The following is a 14,164-nucleotide window of genomic DNA, read 5'->3' as shown; positions in this document are numbered from 1 at the left end:
ATAGTTTTTATACAATGTCAGGACATGGGCTCATGACATTACATATCGATGCTGTCGGAACAACACCTCATATCTCCGAAATAAGAACTGCACAGGAAAAGGAAAAAACCTACTTTACTTTTAATGTAAGTCAGTGGAACCACACTTTTTTTCCCCTAAGTCATTCTGGGCCGTTTGTTCTGGTTCATTCATCATGAAATTTACACACTATGTAAACAGCAACAGGTATTTTCCAATTACGTCCAAAACCGAAAATTCACTACAATGTTTAGATATTTAGTTATAAAGGGAAAGAATCACAATTAGCCTGCTTGCATTTACAAAAAGATACTGTTTATATGGCATTTCATCAGATATCTTATGATTGGATTAATCTCCCTTTAGTAATAAAAAATCATTTTATTTCAGGAAAATGTATTTTAGTCACTGATAAGCTTCTGAACTATACAAACATGCTTTGACAAATGACTAACAACAAACGCGCAAACTGCAAACGACGTATTTAAAACACTGACAATATTTCATGCATTCAAATTAGAGACGTTCCTTCCAAGTCTACCAGCTGACTAATCGCAGCATTGGACCAAGTCAATCTGCACATAAACACATTTACGTATTCACTTATTTTAACGTTTAGAAAGCTGAAGATATTTCCGTCAGTGGCTTGTTGATCATCTGAATCACGGAGCTGCATTACTGAATGTGCTTTTCGTGAGTATCAGCTGTGCACCCGATACTAAGTAGAAGAACAAGAAAAAGAGGCCACAGAAATTTCGATGCTATTCTAAGAAAGGCCTGTGATAAAAAGGAAACAAATGTCTTCCCTGTCTTTTACTTTGTGTTTAGCCTGAAGTATCCAAACTCTAACTGTACTAGGGGAACCAGCCTGATGCGCGCAGGTACCAGACACCTAGCCAGCCCATAAGACTGTGGACTGATGCAGTTTTATAGCTGGACTGATGCCAAGATTAGGCTCAGCCTATACATGACAAGTGACAGGTGTGACAGACGTGACCATGTAGGGAAAAACAAGAATAGACAGAATTACAGAGAATGCTCTAAACACAGTCACAGTCCAGACACACAATACTGAATATAATAACACCGCACTAAACACCTTACAGAGCAGTGCCGGTCTACATGTGTGCTCATGTGGAGGGACTGTCCTGAACATATCAAACTTCTTAAGTCTTTAGGTTGATGTTAATAATATTCTCTAATGTTGCAAAATTGCGATATTATCCATTAAGAGATTAATGACCTATATGACAATTCTGCTCAAGATTTAGGTGTAACTTCACATTTTAAAACCTTCTTTAAAAGAATGCCAGGCTGGGTAACTTCAATTCAGAAGCTGCATCAGGTCTGACAGTTTAGGCGCTCGCTTAAAAAGAAACGTGCAGCGGTTTAAACACAGCACTGCAGCTCCATGGTGATCATCATATTACATTTTTTTGGCTACACTGTCATGGCCAAACATTACAGACTGGCTTATTCTACTTCTGAGAGAAAAGCTTTATTATTGCAAATATCTGTACAAATATCAAAAGATTCTGAATGCAAGCCTAATGTCTAAACCACCACTAGGCCTTTTCACTGCTTTTCATGTACAAGGGCACAGCATAGGGAATTTATATTGTGAAGAGAAGAGACCTGAGTGTACATCTCTGCAATTTCCATGCAACCCCTCAACATCACTGTACGTACATTGCCTTGCCTGTCTCACAAAATTCAGACTAAAAGAATTGTATTTACTCAAAAGTCAAAGCAGATAAAATGATTATTAAGATGGCATGTTTTTTTTTATATATATAGACTAATTTTTAAAATATTTTACAGTAAAAGTGCAAGTAGGCTTATAAGGTGTGTCGGGTTATTGGTCACTCCCCTATAGTTAAATAAAAGCTTCCATTTTAGTTCAAAACTAGATTTAATGGCTTTTTCACCCCAGACGTCAAATTCAAATTTCACGTTAAATTTACATCGTGAAGAGCAAATCCAAGAGATAGTGTCTATAATTCCCTCTCATCTGACTCATCTGACTCATCTGACTGTGACGCTGTATTTCTTCCTTTGACAATCTATTGACAAACCATCAGACGGCTATATGACTTCTGAGTTCTGCCAGCTTTTGAAACATATTTAACTCCTGAACAACCTGGTCAAAGAGGTAATTTACTCGTACTTATTCATTTTATATTATGCAAAAAAAGTGAATTTTAAATGAATTAATTACATTTTCCCTGGTCATCTGAGATTCAGCGTCCAGACCAGATGCTTCAAGAGTAGAAAAAGTAAAAGTTTTTGATATTTCGGTGTAAAAAAGAAAGATGCAAGTTAAATTTCTTGGTCCTGACATTGTAGTTTATTCCTTGTCTCTGGTTTTCCCACAAAGTAAGGACATTTTTGTCCTGAACACGCACACGAGCATGTAAGCGTCTGGGCTGCAGGGCATGGGCTCCTCCTGCGCTCGCTTCATGTCGCTTGTTTGTTCAGCCTGTGCTCAGGGGACTGCTAGTATTTTTCTTTGAAAGCAGAATCGGATTCGAATTTACCTCCATGCTAGTCCCTCCTGTTTCATTTGTTAATCCTTACTGCTATATTATGGAACAAAATTATTAGTGTGTAACGGCAGCATGCTAACCAACGTCTTGGGCAAAGATGTGGTCGTGATGGCAGCGTAAGTCACCCATGCCGTGGGCACCGACGCACCACATACCATGACAGATGTTGGCTTTTGCACCTTTTGCTGACAAAAGCCTGGATGGTCCCTTTAGTCTTAGGCATGAAAAACCTGATGCCCATTTCCCCCCAAAACAAGCTGAAACATGGACAGCAGTTTTTTTCAGTTCTCTTTCAGACCATCTGAGATGAGCTCAGGCCCAGAGAACTCGGCGGCGTTTCTGCACAGAATTGATATTTGGTTTTCAGTACAATTAGAGGTAGGGGGCAAGGTGAGAGTGTGAGAGTTATCACTGCTTAGGCAATCGACAGACCATTTGCTCGCACTCTAAAAATAAACATGGTTAAGATTATAAGAAAATAACAGATACAGGAGAGCATATGAAGAGAATTACATTAGAAAGGAAAATAACATGGTCCATATTTTCTCTCAATTGATAGTTAATCATATTTGTGATTTTTGAACGCAAACCCACATCTGCGTTGCTTGAAGCGTCTGCGTTCGCGTCCTTGCGTGGAGTATGTTTCGGGCCTTAATGTAGCAACGTTTTTTTTGTTTGTTTTTTGTTGTTGTTGTTTTTTTTTGTACTTGAGGGTTGTCCCATTTCTTAGGGCGAGATTTCAACCACTACTGGAACTGTAATTCACTTCCAAGGGGTTAGGGTGACACTCATTAATGCTAATGTAACTAATACCCTACCCTAATGGAACCCTTTGACCTTTATAATAACAGCAGCATGTCATTTCGTGTCAGAAACCACATCTGCAAAGCTGTTTCATAAACAACTTGATGTAGTTGCCTGTATACCTTATAAGGCTGCTTGGTTATTTATTTAGACATACAAAGACAAAGAGGAATTAAGTGTTTTTGTTTCGCAGCAAACCCAGAAAGTTCTTCCTTCCATGTCCTTTTTATTTGGAGCAATTTGAGAGTCCTGTTTTTTGACCTTTGCGACCGCCTTCCAATGAAGAAAGCTATATTTATGACAGCAGTGTGGTTTTATGCACCAAAAACGGTCATAGTTCATTTTCACATGACGTTTTCTAACCTGTCTTTGTCTCTTAGAGCTAAACAGCCTGTTTTTATGTCTAATTGTGATCGTCTGCCTCTTTTAAAATTCAGTCCAAGCTGAAACACTGTAGGTAACTTCAGCATGAACTGGCTGGACTAAACTTTTCCAAATGTATAGGCGGATAAATTTAAAATGACTGGTTTTCATAACATAATGAAAATTATGAATTCAAAATTGTGTTTTTGCAGCTTAGTCTTCATGTGTGGTATAATGTATGGACTTGGGTTTCACATACTACATCAAACAGTTTTCCATTGTGTGAGCCTTTTAAAGAGCAGCTTCCAACTAGAAATCCAATTTCTGGAAAATTCTGGAACATTTTTGTAAAATGCAATGAAAATAAATCTGTTGTTTGTTAATTCTCAAACTTTTATTTAACTGAATAAACTACAAAGAAATGTTTAATGCTTTAATGGCTGACCAATTTGATTATATTTTGTAAATATAAAAAATATTTGACTTTAATGCTGGAGGCAGATGATCCGCTGTGGCGACCCCTAAAGGGAGCAGCCGAGAGAAGAAGAAGATTTGACTTTAATGCCATCAACACACTCAAAAACAAAGTAGGGATGTGGCAGAATTAGGCCCAATCCCATTTCTTATTTTTACCCCTACCCCTTGTTTTCGAGTGTAACCCTCCCCCCTTGAAACTGAGTTACAAGGGGTAGTGGTTGAAATCTTCCCCCTATGAAATGGGACGACCCTTCAAGAACCGGATACGTCATCAGTTGTCGTCAGCGACTTTTACGTAAACAGACGAGACGAGGTTTTCCGGCCGTTTCCAATACGCCGCCTCCGGCTGTGGTGATCTCACTTGTGTGTAACGTGGCAGGACAGGTGAATCTTATTTAAAATAACCTGTCCTAAAAGTGTTTTCCTGCTTTCTCTCCAGACTATAGTAATAATGGTATATCACACTGACATTTGGCGTTTATCCGAAGGAGACTGAAAAGCCTGGGCGCTCCGATTCATTCACAACTTCTCTTTTACGCGTCAATCAATCAAACAAGCCACCGAATAAAAACAGAGCACAAGCAAAAAACTACATCACTTCATTAACAGCTGCCAGCGCTGCTCTGTAGGCGACCCTGCCGGTCTGCAGTGACAGCAGGGGAGGGGAAGTTCAGCTCCTCACTGCTTAAATACATTTAGGGCATCATTCGCCTTCAAAGAGGGGGCAATTATTTATTATCACCCACCACTAATTCTTTGATGATACAAAGCTGAAGTCCTGAAGTTGGGACACCCATGTAGCCCCAACATTTCACCCTACCCCTCCATCTCAACAACAGTCGGGACACCCTACCCCAGACGTGAACACCCAAAACGGAGGGCTAAGTGGTTGGGGCAAGGAGTGAAATGGGACTGGGCCTAAATAAGTCTCGACGGACTACAGGTAAGAGGAAAATTGTTGTGTTGATTATATTTGTGACGTTAAAATCACTTTAAGCATGTCACACTGTGTGCTCATCAAAGTGCTTTTACACTGTATCTCTTACAGTATCTCTAATGAAATGCATGGTCTGAGGAGGCTGGGCCCCACCTGGGAATTTGACGGCCTGGCAGTAGATGATGAGGTCGGAGAGTTCCTGAGCGATCTGCCTGCTCTCCTTCTCGTTCTGCGGCAGGTAGAACTCCTCCCCAAGCTCCATGTCGAACATCTGCACAAGCACATGCATAGCAGCACTCAATACTCAACGCTCTGCCCACGGTCCTGCTGTGGTCGAGTGTGCAGGGTTTTAGTGTGAGTGAGTCTTAAGTCTACCTTTCCTTTAATCCCTGCTTTCTTAAACCTCTTCGGCATCTCGTCGTTGGACTCGTACTGAAGTTTCTCGCTCGATGCCTTCCCCTCAGGCTTGTCATCCAGAATGTTATCTGTGAATTAAGGAAGAAAACGAGCTGTCAGTTCAGTTGACGTTACACACCTACGCTGCCGGTCAAAAGTTTGGGGACACCCAGCATAATTTTTTTTAGTACAAATGTACTTTTTTTTTTTTTTTTTGCAAAAAGTAAGATATAAAATAAAAATTTGTCAGGTCTTACCATTTTTATTTGCAAAAACTGCCAAACAGAATTAAAACCTTGGGAAATCCATTGGAATAATACCAATCATTAATTTTAACCCCCTGTTGCCTGTACTCCTCAGCACCTAAATCCTCCAGGTGTTTAAATCTTCTGGCCAAAGGTTTTTAGGTGTGTTCTCACAATTGAAATATGACTGGGAAAAATCTAACATTTCAAAAGAAGGCATAGTGTCCCCGTACTTTTAACGGGATATGTACGGTGATGCACACAGGAAGCACAAGCAGTGACTGCTTTAAAGCGCGATTTTGAAGAAGAAAGAAAGTAAACGTGGCATCAGCAAAACAAACCAGTAAACAATCGTTTCAGACACCGTCCCTCAAACGCAATATAAAACTTGAAAATGAATAACTTTAATTTTCACAACTGCAAGAAGCAAATCACACTCATTACAACCACTTATTAGGCTATGCGGACTCACGATCTCATCCTGATCTGATTGCTGGATTCCCTGGGGTGTGCAAGATGGGAATGGGCAAAAAGTGAAGGGGGGAAAAAATCCCACTTCGCTTTTTCAGCAAGAGAGCACCCAGGGCCTGAGAAACCAGATGGCTTTGTTTTTTTTCTCTGATGAGCCAGTGCTGCTAGCAAGGTCACATCATTTTCAAAACACTGCAGACAGAGGTTGTGGGGGGAAGAGAAGGGGGGGCAGCTTGATGTTTATACACCACACAGCCCGTTTTTGTGTACTCATAACACTGCTTATTAATAACAAAAATGGTCCAAACCTGCTTTTTTAACTAGGCCTTCACTTCCACAAACACTGCTATTTCGGCTTTAGCCAAACACATTTTTGCTGTCCAGCAGCAGGCAATCCACACAAGCTCCCAGCACACCAAATACACTGCAAGCCTGCGCTGCATAGACATATGCACAAACATACACAAACACTGAGGTTACCTTCCTGGCAAAAAGATGTGGTGGAAGCATTGAGGACATCAGCTATGACAGACGAAAAAGAAAGGAAAAACAACAACAAAGGTAGGAAAGAAAAAAAAAAGGTAAATCGAACACAAGCCAGCATGCTCCAGTGTAAAGAGTAAAGAGTAACATCTATAAAGTGCCTTCATTTAATACAGGAAAGGGAAAAGGTTAGTGAATTCGGAACCAGCGTGGCTTTCTATCAAAAGGCACTGCGTTCAAATGCTGCTCTGTTTCAGGGCTGTGAAGTCAATTAATCGCAAACAAAATAACATCAACATATCATTTCCTTTGCAATTATCACTCTATAATATTCACAGAATCAAAAATGAAGCAATATAACCGGCGAGGAAGTGTGTTACTGCAAAGAACTTCACAGCTGTGATTTGGTCGCAGATCATCATTATTCACATTGATATTCGCGACAGCACACAAGCTCGAGTGTTCTACTGCTTTTATACAACAGTTGACTTAGTATGTTTTAATGTTGACAATTCCTTCTGCAAAATTATAGTTCCTTAACAAGCAGCTTGTGGCTGTGTCAGAGTAACGAGCTCCGCTCACTCGCCGCACAGCCGGCAGTTCGTTCTCCTCATACAGGCCCACTGACAGGTTGGGAATTTAGTGTAGTCTCATCTTCAGAGACTGACCAACTTGGCTGTTGGTCAAATATGATCCTCAAAGCATCCGTTTTCTGTTTGTGCGCAAAGTAAGAAGTAAAAACATTTAAATATCCTGAGCGTCTCCTACTGCTGTCAAAATGGTTGCTTAGCAACGGCGTCTCAGCGAAGTGATTTGTGGAAAAACCTGTGATGTTGCGGTGAAACATCAGCACGGTTAGGACACCTCTCAACCAATCAGCTTGCGTGGTCAGAACTAAGTGTGGTATAATATTTCATACAATCCATGTGGTCATTATAATAGACTGCAGTTCATTACAGGAAGTGTTTCTATTGTTCCATTGTAAAGTTTCAGCTCGTTGATTGATCAAATGAATTGACAGATTATAATTATTTTATATATATATATATGACTAATCATTGCATGCTGTATTTATTAGGTGTAAATCATACATACCATCAGAAAGTGACTCGTAGTCATAATCATACTCGTCTTCTTCCTCCTCTTCATCCTCATGGCTGCCAATACAACTTCCAGCAGGTGCACCGCTGTTGGCCTGCGCTTGCATATGTGCCAGCTGGAGTGCCTATAAATTAAAAATAGGAGCAAATAAGACAGAATAGCTTCTACTCCCCTAGACCGTTCACCTGTAGTGCTGTCAATGTGTCATCATCTTCATTCTTGCCCGAGAGCAGTTTCCATCTCCACATCCCAACATCAAGGCATGTGAGATGCCATTAAACTAATCAAGTTGTGCGAGTGCTGCTTTTTCAACCTACTTTCACCCCAGATATGAATTTTAACAACACATGACACTCTTAAGTGCATCTGAGTCAATATTTTGACTCTGTGTCACCACAAAATATTTGAAATATTACTACTGTTAATTTTATTAATAAATAAAATAAAAACAAAATGCAATAATGTGCAAATCATTTAAAGCCTATATACCAATTCAGTAACATGATTGGGTATAAAAAGAGAGGCTGAGTAAAGGCTTTCAGAAGTAAAGATGAGGAGGAGGAGCTCACCACTCTGTGGAAGACTGCGCAGACAAATAGTGCAACAAGTCAAGAATAACATTTCTCAATTAGTCCACTGTGTCGGTGTGTCTGGTTTAATGAATTAATTGGTGGATTGAGGGGACAATCACTTTTTCACACAGAAGAAGCTATCTTGAAGAAAATCTATCTTGTGTCTTTATCTTATATAAAAGTTTGTTGAATGTCTGAAACAAATGTGACAATGTGTAAAAACTGAAAGCAGGAAGAGGTTCATATTTCTTTTCACAGCGTAAGCATACTATGTTGGGTAACCAGCCACGGGGCATGGTGTAGAAATTTAGCCATCAAATTTAAATATTTAGCTGCAGATATAAGAAACAAATAAACAAAAACAGGATAACACAGTCAGTACTAACCTTAGCTCTTCACTCTACAGTAGATGTAAACCCACTCTAACTCCACTGCCCAACACAAAATGACAAATACAGACATCTTTAAACCCAGGAACAACATTAACAACACAAATATCAACAATTCATTCCTTCAGTGGAGGGGGGGCAGGCACAGCTCTGCATACTATGCCTCTAAATCCCCTACTGCAAACTGGAAAACAGTGGCAACCATCACATAAACCAGGTGATCCAACTCATATCCTGGCCAGCACAAGCGGCACATCCAGTCCTCGCCACCGTGGTTCCTCCTGAACGTGGCAAGAATCCTCACAGCAATGTGGCGCCACCACTAACAGTGGCAGCAGCAATGGCACGTCTCTCAGCCGCTTTCCATTTTCCAACCATTCTGCCACACCATCGACACTGGCGAGGGTGCCGCTCATGTGTGCTGGAGCCCAGACGTTCTGCTTCGGCTCCGCGGCTGGTGATTGACCTGAGCCGGATGTTGGCCACCTACTGTGCCCCTCTCTGTGTGGGGGCATGCTGGGTCATAGTAGGGATATCGACAAGTTGACAAGCACAGAGCCCACAGCCACAAGATCCTCTGGCCTTTGTTTCTCCACTTGCTTAGGTTCGCATCACACACTGTCTGGCACAGTGTCCCTTTTTTCTGCAGTGCTTACTGAACGTTGCAGTGACGTTCCTGCCGTGACTCTTTTGCTCATCTCTGCCCTCCTCACCAGCCACCTTGAAGTTCTTTGAAGCGTCGTTCCACTCCCTGCCACAGAGGTGCGCTATCCCACTTCTGACTCCAAATGTAGTGTCTTGGCAAAGAAGGAGAAATGGAAGAGGCCATGATTTCTGCTATAAGAAGTGCTCTGTATTTACTTCATCATAACACAGCTAACCCAAAGGGTGAAGGGTCACCATGAGCCCTGTACTTGTGGGTCAACCCACCAACCGACTCCCACCGACCGTCTCCACTGCCCAAAAAAAAATGACATGAACACAGACACACACACCTTTAAACCAACATAAAACGACATAAACAACACAAACGTTTACCATGTCAGAGAGAGGTGGGGTGCACAGCGCAGCTCCGCATAACCACAACTCTAAAGCCCCTTCTGCAAACCGGTGCAAGAGGCAGCCGCTACAACATGAACACCTGCCTTATATTTTAACAGATGCGTCAAACTTGCCAGACTAACGGTTTGACAGCAGTGGTAAACACTCACAGCACATGTTTCAAACTGCAACTCAACTTAAAGGCTGAATGTACGTAAAATAAAAATCCCACCTTTTGCTTTAAAATATCCACAGGGGCCTGATGGGCCTTCAGCTTCTTGTTCTTGAGCAGAATCTTGCCCCTGAGCTGCAGAGGTGAGGGGAGCAACGGGTCGTCCGAAAAATCACTCTCAAAGAGGAACTTGGTCACCAGCTTGTCTCCAAACACCGCCTTCAAGCCAGAAGTATGAGGTCATTTAGCAGTCAGAAGACAGAGACAGGGATACAGGGAGTAACCAGGCAGAGAGGACAGACCTTAAACATATCAGCCATTTTGCGCTGCTGAGGTAGAGAGCAGTGGTTCTCGATGGACAGGATGACGGGCATCTCAGAGTTGATGAATGCAGTGCGATTGATGGCCTCCACCACATCCTGTGGGAGTGAAGACAGGACAGTCAGAATGATACCATGAAAATATTCAGAAAAAAGTGAATGAGGTCGCCTTTTTCACGCACAGACCTTGAAGGGGATTTTTGTGGTGAGTGTGTGCCCGTGGTAAATGATGGGCATGCCATCGTCTCCATCCCAGCAGTCCAACTCCACACTCCTACAACCTTGCAATAGTACCTTCCCAAAAAAAAAAAAAAAAAAGCCATTATCTTAGTATGTTTATCATGAAGATTGGTTGGTTGGTTGGTTAGTGTAGTGGGTAACACCTCTGCCTTCTACACTGTCGACTGGGGTTCAATCCCCACCTGGGCAAACACCCTACACTATACCAATAAGAGTCCTTGGGCAAGACTCCTAACACCACCTTTGCCTACTTGTGTAAAATGATCAAATTGTAAGTCGCTCTGGATAAGAGCGTCAGCCAAATGCCGTAAATGTAAATGTAAATAATAATAAAGTGTCATGTTAACACACACAGTGGCCCAAAATTTAGTATAAGTTAGCATGAAGCATGTTTCTGTTACCTCCAAGACTTTAGGTTTACCAATGTAACAACATAAGGGTTTCATTAAATATGATAAATAATAAAACAAATGGTCATAAATCGGTCAGAAAATCTACAGGGATACAAATGTTCTGTTAGGGTCACATTTGCCACCATTTGAGACAAAAACTCATTCTTTGCATGAAAATAGAGACACTTAACGTGGGATCTGCTTCTGACTGGTTTGTCAATTTGAACTTAACCAATCAGGTCACTGATGCCATACGTCCCATGGTCTATGTGCCAAAATCAAAAGCATTGCATTGTAATTCTTTTATTGCTTAACTGCAGTTATTAGGAGAATGATACGAGCTTCTGTAAAGAGTCAGATATTAAAATGTGCAAATTATGCAAATGATACAGCGCCAATGTGCTGCTATTGGATGCTGATTTCCATCGTTTGGTGCAGACCATCACAAAAATGTGCAAACTGAACAGGGTTCATATGGAAGCAAACCGACACCCATGTTTCTTTTGGCTGATCATGGTTAATTTCTTTAGTGCCCAACCAAATACAGGTGGAGTACTCACACTTCTCAAAACAGGCCAAACTAAATGTCAGTGACTGTCACATTCAGGCTTCAAATAACTGAACCGGACACTGAAGTAAATCACTTCAAACCAGCGGGAATTTCAGAAGAACAGATGAATTTTCTAGGTTATAGGCAACATGTTGACATGTATTCGACTACAGCATATTCTGGGGCTCCAAATCAGCAGAAGGCTATAATATGCAAATGAGCCTGCTTGCGTCACTGCATAATTTACTGGATTCTGTAAGCGTCCTAATGAGCCAAAGAACGCTTTGGATGAATCAAGGCTTTTACATTATCCAATAAGAATAAATCATTTTCATTTAAAATAATGCACACCCATCATTAATCATTACACATCAAGGATTCACTAATGTTTTTAATATCATAAAATATATTTTAGTAATGCATGTTACAATCCCGATGTGTAGCAGTGTGACAGAAATATTGTATTTTGCCCATATTGTGCTGCCACGATATATCCTATGAACAAATGTTTACATGTAAAGATGTCTCCCAATCCGAGTGAATACACTCCGATTACAGATCAAGACTGAGGTGTTTGTATTCCCTCTCCTCATGAATCTAATGAAAAATCTCTGTTTACATGCGCAATACAAGTAATCAGAGGATACAGGGGTTTACATGGCGATTATTCTTCTATTCGATGGATTATCTTCAGGATTACCCACCTCGTTCAATTGGATAGAAATTGCATTCCGAATGGCTTCAATGTGACTAGTGTATTCCGATCGAGGTGTATACATGGATGTATTCCGTTTATTAATGGATTATTAGGCTGCATGTAAACATGGCTAAAGTCATTTAGTATATATTTGAAAAAAGGCCATTCCATTCAAGCCAATAACACAAAGCAATTTTTGCCCCACCTGACTGTAGAGCTCCACTGAGGACTCCCCTTTCAGCTGGTGGCCGGTAAGGTACGTGTTGTGTGAGGATTCAATGTAATAGTAAGACAGTGGGTACTGCAGCTCATCCAAGTTCACTTGAGATTCCTCGTTCGTAGAAGCAAAGTTGTCCTTATCCATCAGGAACCTTTGGAAAGAAAGCTTTGCACAATTTTCTTCTTCAAAGTTATTTCCCTTAAACAATACAACTTCTGTTTCGACTTAGCGATCTAGAACACAGTTGCGTTACGGTCCTGGCTTGAGGTACTGCCTGTCACGAACGTGTATTTGAATCATAAGTTGTGTGTGTATTACATTTTTAAATGTGCTTGAGAACAAACCTGGCGAAGCCTTCAAAGGACATCCAACCCATCTGGCGCATGCTGGAAGACGGCTCAAATTTCTGGAGTAAAATGGAAATAAATTAAACTTGTAATTACATCAGCATGTATTTCAATAGATGTTCCATGGTGATTTATGAAGTGCTGAGAGAGACCACTGCTATTCTGCCAGCCCTGATGTCAATCAATTGTAAAGAGAGCAGCAGTGGCACTGCTGAACGCAGCACACAATAGTCTAGCATTAAAAACTTCAGCACTAACCTGTCCCACACTCACTATGTGGGGTTCTGGCTCCAAGGTTCAAAGCCATTGTGTTTACTATCAACTCAGTTTGCATATTTGACAATAATAACTGCTTATTCCTGCTCATTTTCACTATGTTGGAATCAAAATGTATACAAGATAATAAAATTCAGTCAAGTTATGTGGCCGTCTGTGAAATGAAGTCACTCAGACTCACTTGTATGATGCTCAGGATTTCATCATAGGTCAGGTGCTCTCGCTGGCAGTTGACAAGGAAGTCATTGAGCTGAGGGATGCAGAGACCCAGCACACCGAGTGATGCATTCTCTACACCTGTGCCGTTGGTCACGATGCTGGCAGCGGCGATGGCATCAGAAATCTGCTTCTGGTTGTCAGACATCTGCTGGCGTGTGCGGATAAACAGGCCCAGGTCAGAGCCATTTCGGGTCAGGAGGTCTGTGATGGGGACATAACTCACTTTCAGACAGCGGGCATTTGTCTTGGTATATTTAGCAACACTCAGGTTTTAACTTATAATTGAACACATTTCTGTTCCAAACTGTTGTTAAAGTGCATAATGAAGATCTTTTTACTCAAGGCTTTAAAAAGCTGAAAGGTTTGAGTATCAGATGGGAAAATTAGTGTGGTTTGGCATTATTATTAAACTGTTCTGACAAGCAAGGTGTCTCCTAGCTTTTCACGGGCAGCATATACAAGAACAAACCTAAGTCAGGCTGTAGGCCAGTCACTTTGTCATCGATTCTCAGGGTGGTGTAGAGAGGCACCGAGTCTGGGCCTGAGCGGCTACAGGGAACGGCATAGGTGTCAAACAGCTCCTTAAGGTCCTTCCGACTGCGGATACTGCGGAAGATACGGAATTTTAAAACTGTTTTAGTGTGGGATCGGTCAGCCCGCAGCTTATTCAGTGGGACAACACATCAAGACAAATTTAGAACCTGAATGACTTGAAAAGCTCCACAAACTCAATGAAGCTCATGATGCTATCTGACAGCATGAGGTTCTGGAAGCCACGGAAACAGCCTTTCCCCCGACCGTGCCAGCTCCTGCTGCTCCACGCCCTAAAAACAGAGCAAGGCCGACAATTTAAAAGGTAAGTTACACTTCTAAAAGCTGTTAATGCAC

General features: G+C 41.4%; 1 protein-coding gene across 3 annotated transcripts in view; it reads right to left on the bottom strand.

The window, feature by feature from the left end:
* Positions 1 to 14,164, bottom strand: part of plce1 (phospholipase C, epsilon 1) — a 117,629-nt gene that overhangs the window by 18,041 nt on the left and 85,424 nt on the right. For 2 of the 3 annotated variants that reach the window (XM_017704474.2, XM_037544064.1), the window contains 12 exons: positions 13,978 to 14,100; positions 13,746 to 13,882; positions 13,239 to 13,477; positions 12,779 to 12,840; positions 12,420 to 12,585; positions 10,522 to 10,629; positions 10,318 to 10,434; positions 10,076 to 10,234; positions 7,836 to 7,965; positions 6,738 to 6,779; positions 5,521 to 5,630; positions 5,299 to 5,416 (listed from right to left, as the gene is read on the bottom strand). In XM_017704474.2, the coding sequence (XP_017559963.2) occupies positions 5,299 to 5,416; positions 5,521 to 5,630; positions 6,738 to 6,779; positions 7,836 to 7,965; positions 10,076 to 10,234; positions 10,318 to 10,434; positions 10,522 to 10,629; positions 12,420 to 12,585; positions 12,779 to 12,840; positions 13,239 to 13,477; positions 13,746 to 13,882; positions 13,978 to 14,100 (1,511 nt within the window). The remainder of the gene's footprint in view (positions 1 to 5,298; positions 5,417 to 5,520; positions 5,631 to 6,737; positions 6,780 to 7,835; positions 7,966 to 10,075; positions 10,235 to 10,317; positions 10,435 to 10,521; positions 10,630 to 12,419; positions 12,586 to 12,778; positions 12,841 to 13,238; positions 13,478 to 13,745; positions 13,883 to 13,977; positions 14,101 to 14,164) is intronic. The other variant, XM_017704475.2, reaches the window with a different exon arrangement.

Source organism: Pygocentrus nattereri, chromosome 13, assembly GCF_015220715.1.
Source record: "Pygocentrus nattereri isolate fPygNat1 chromosome 13, fPygNat1.pri, whole genome shotgun sequence".
Lineage (NCBI taxonomy): Eukaryota > Metazoa > Chordata > Actinopteri > Characiformes > Serrasalmidae > Pygocentrus > Pygocentrus nattereri.
This window is presented reverse-complemented; position numbering and strand designations above follow the sequence as displayed.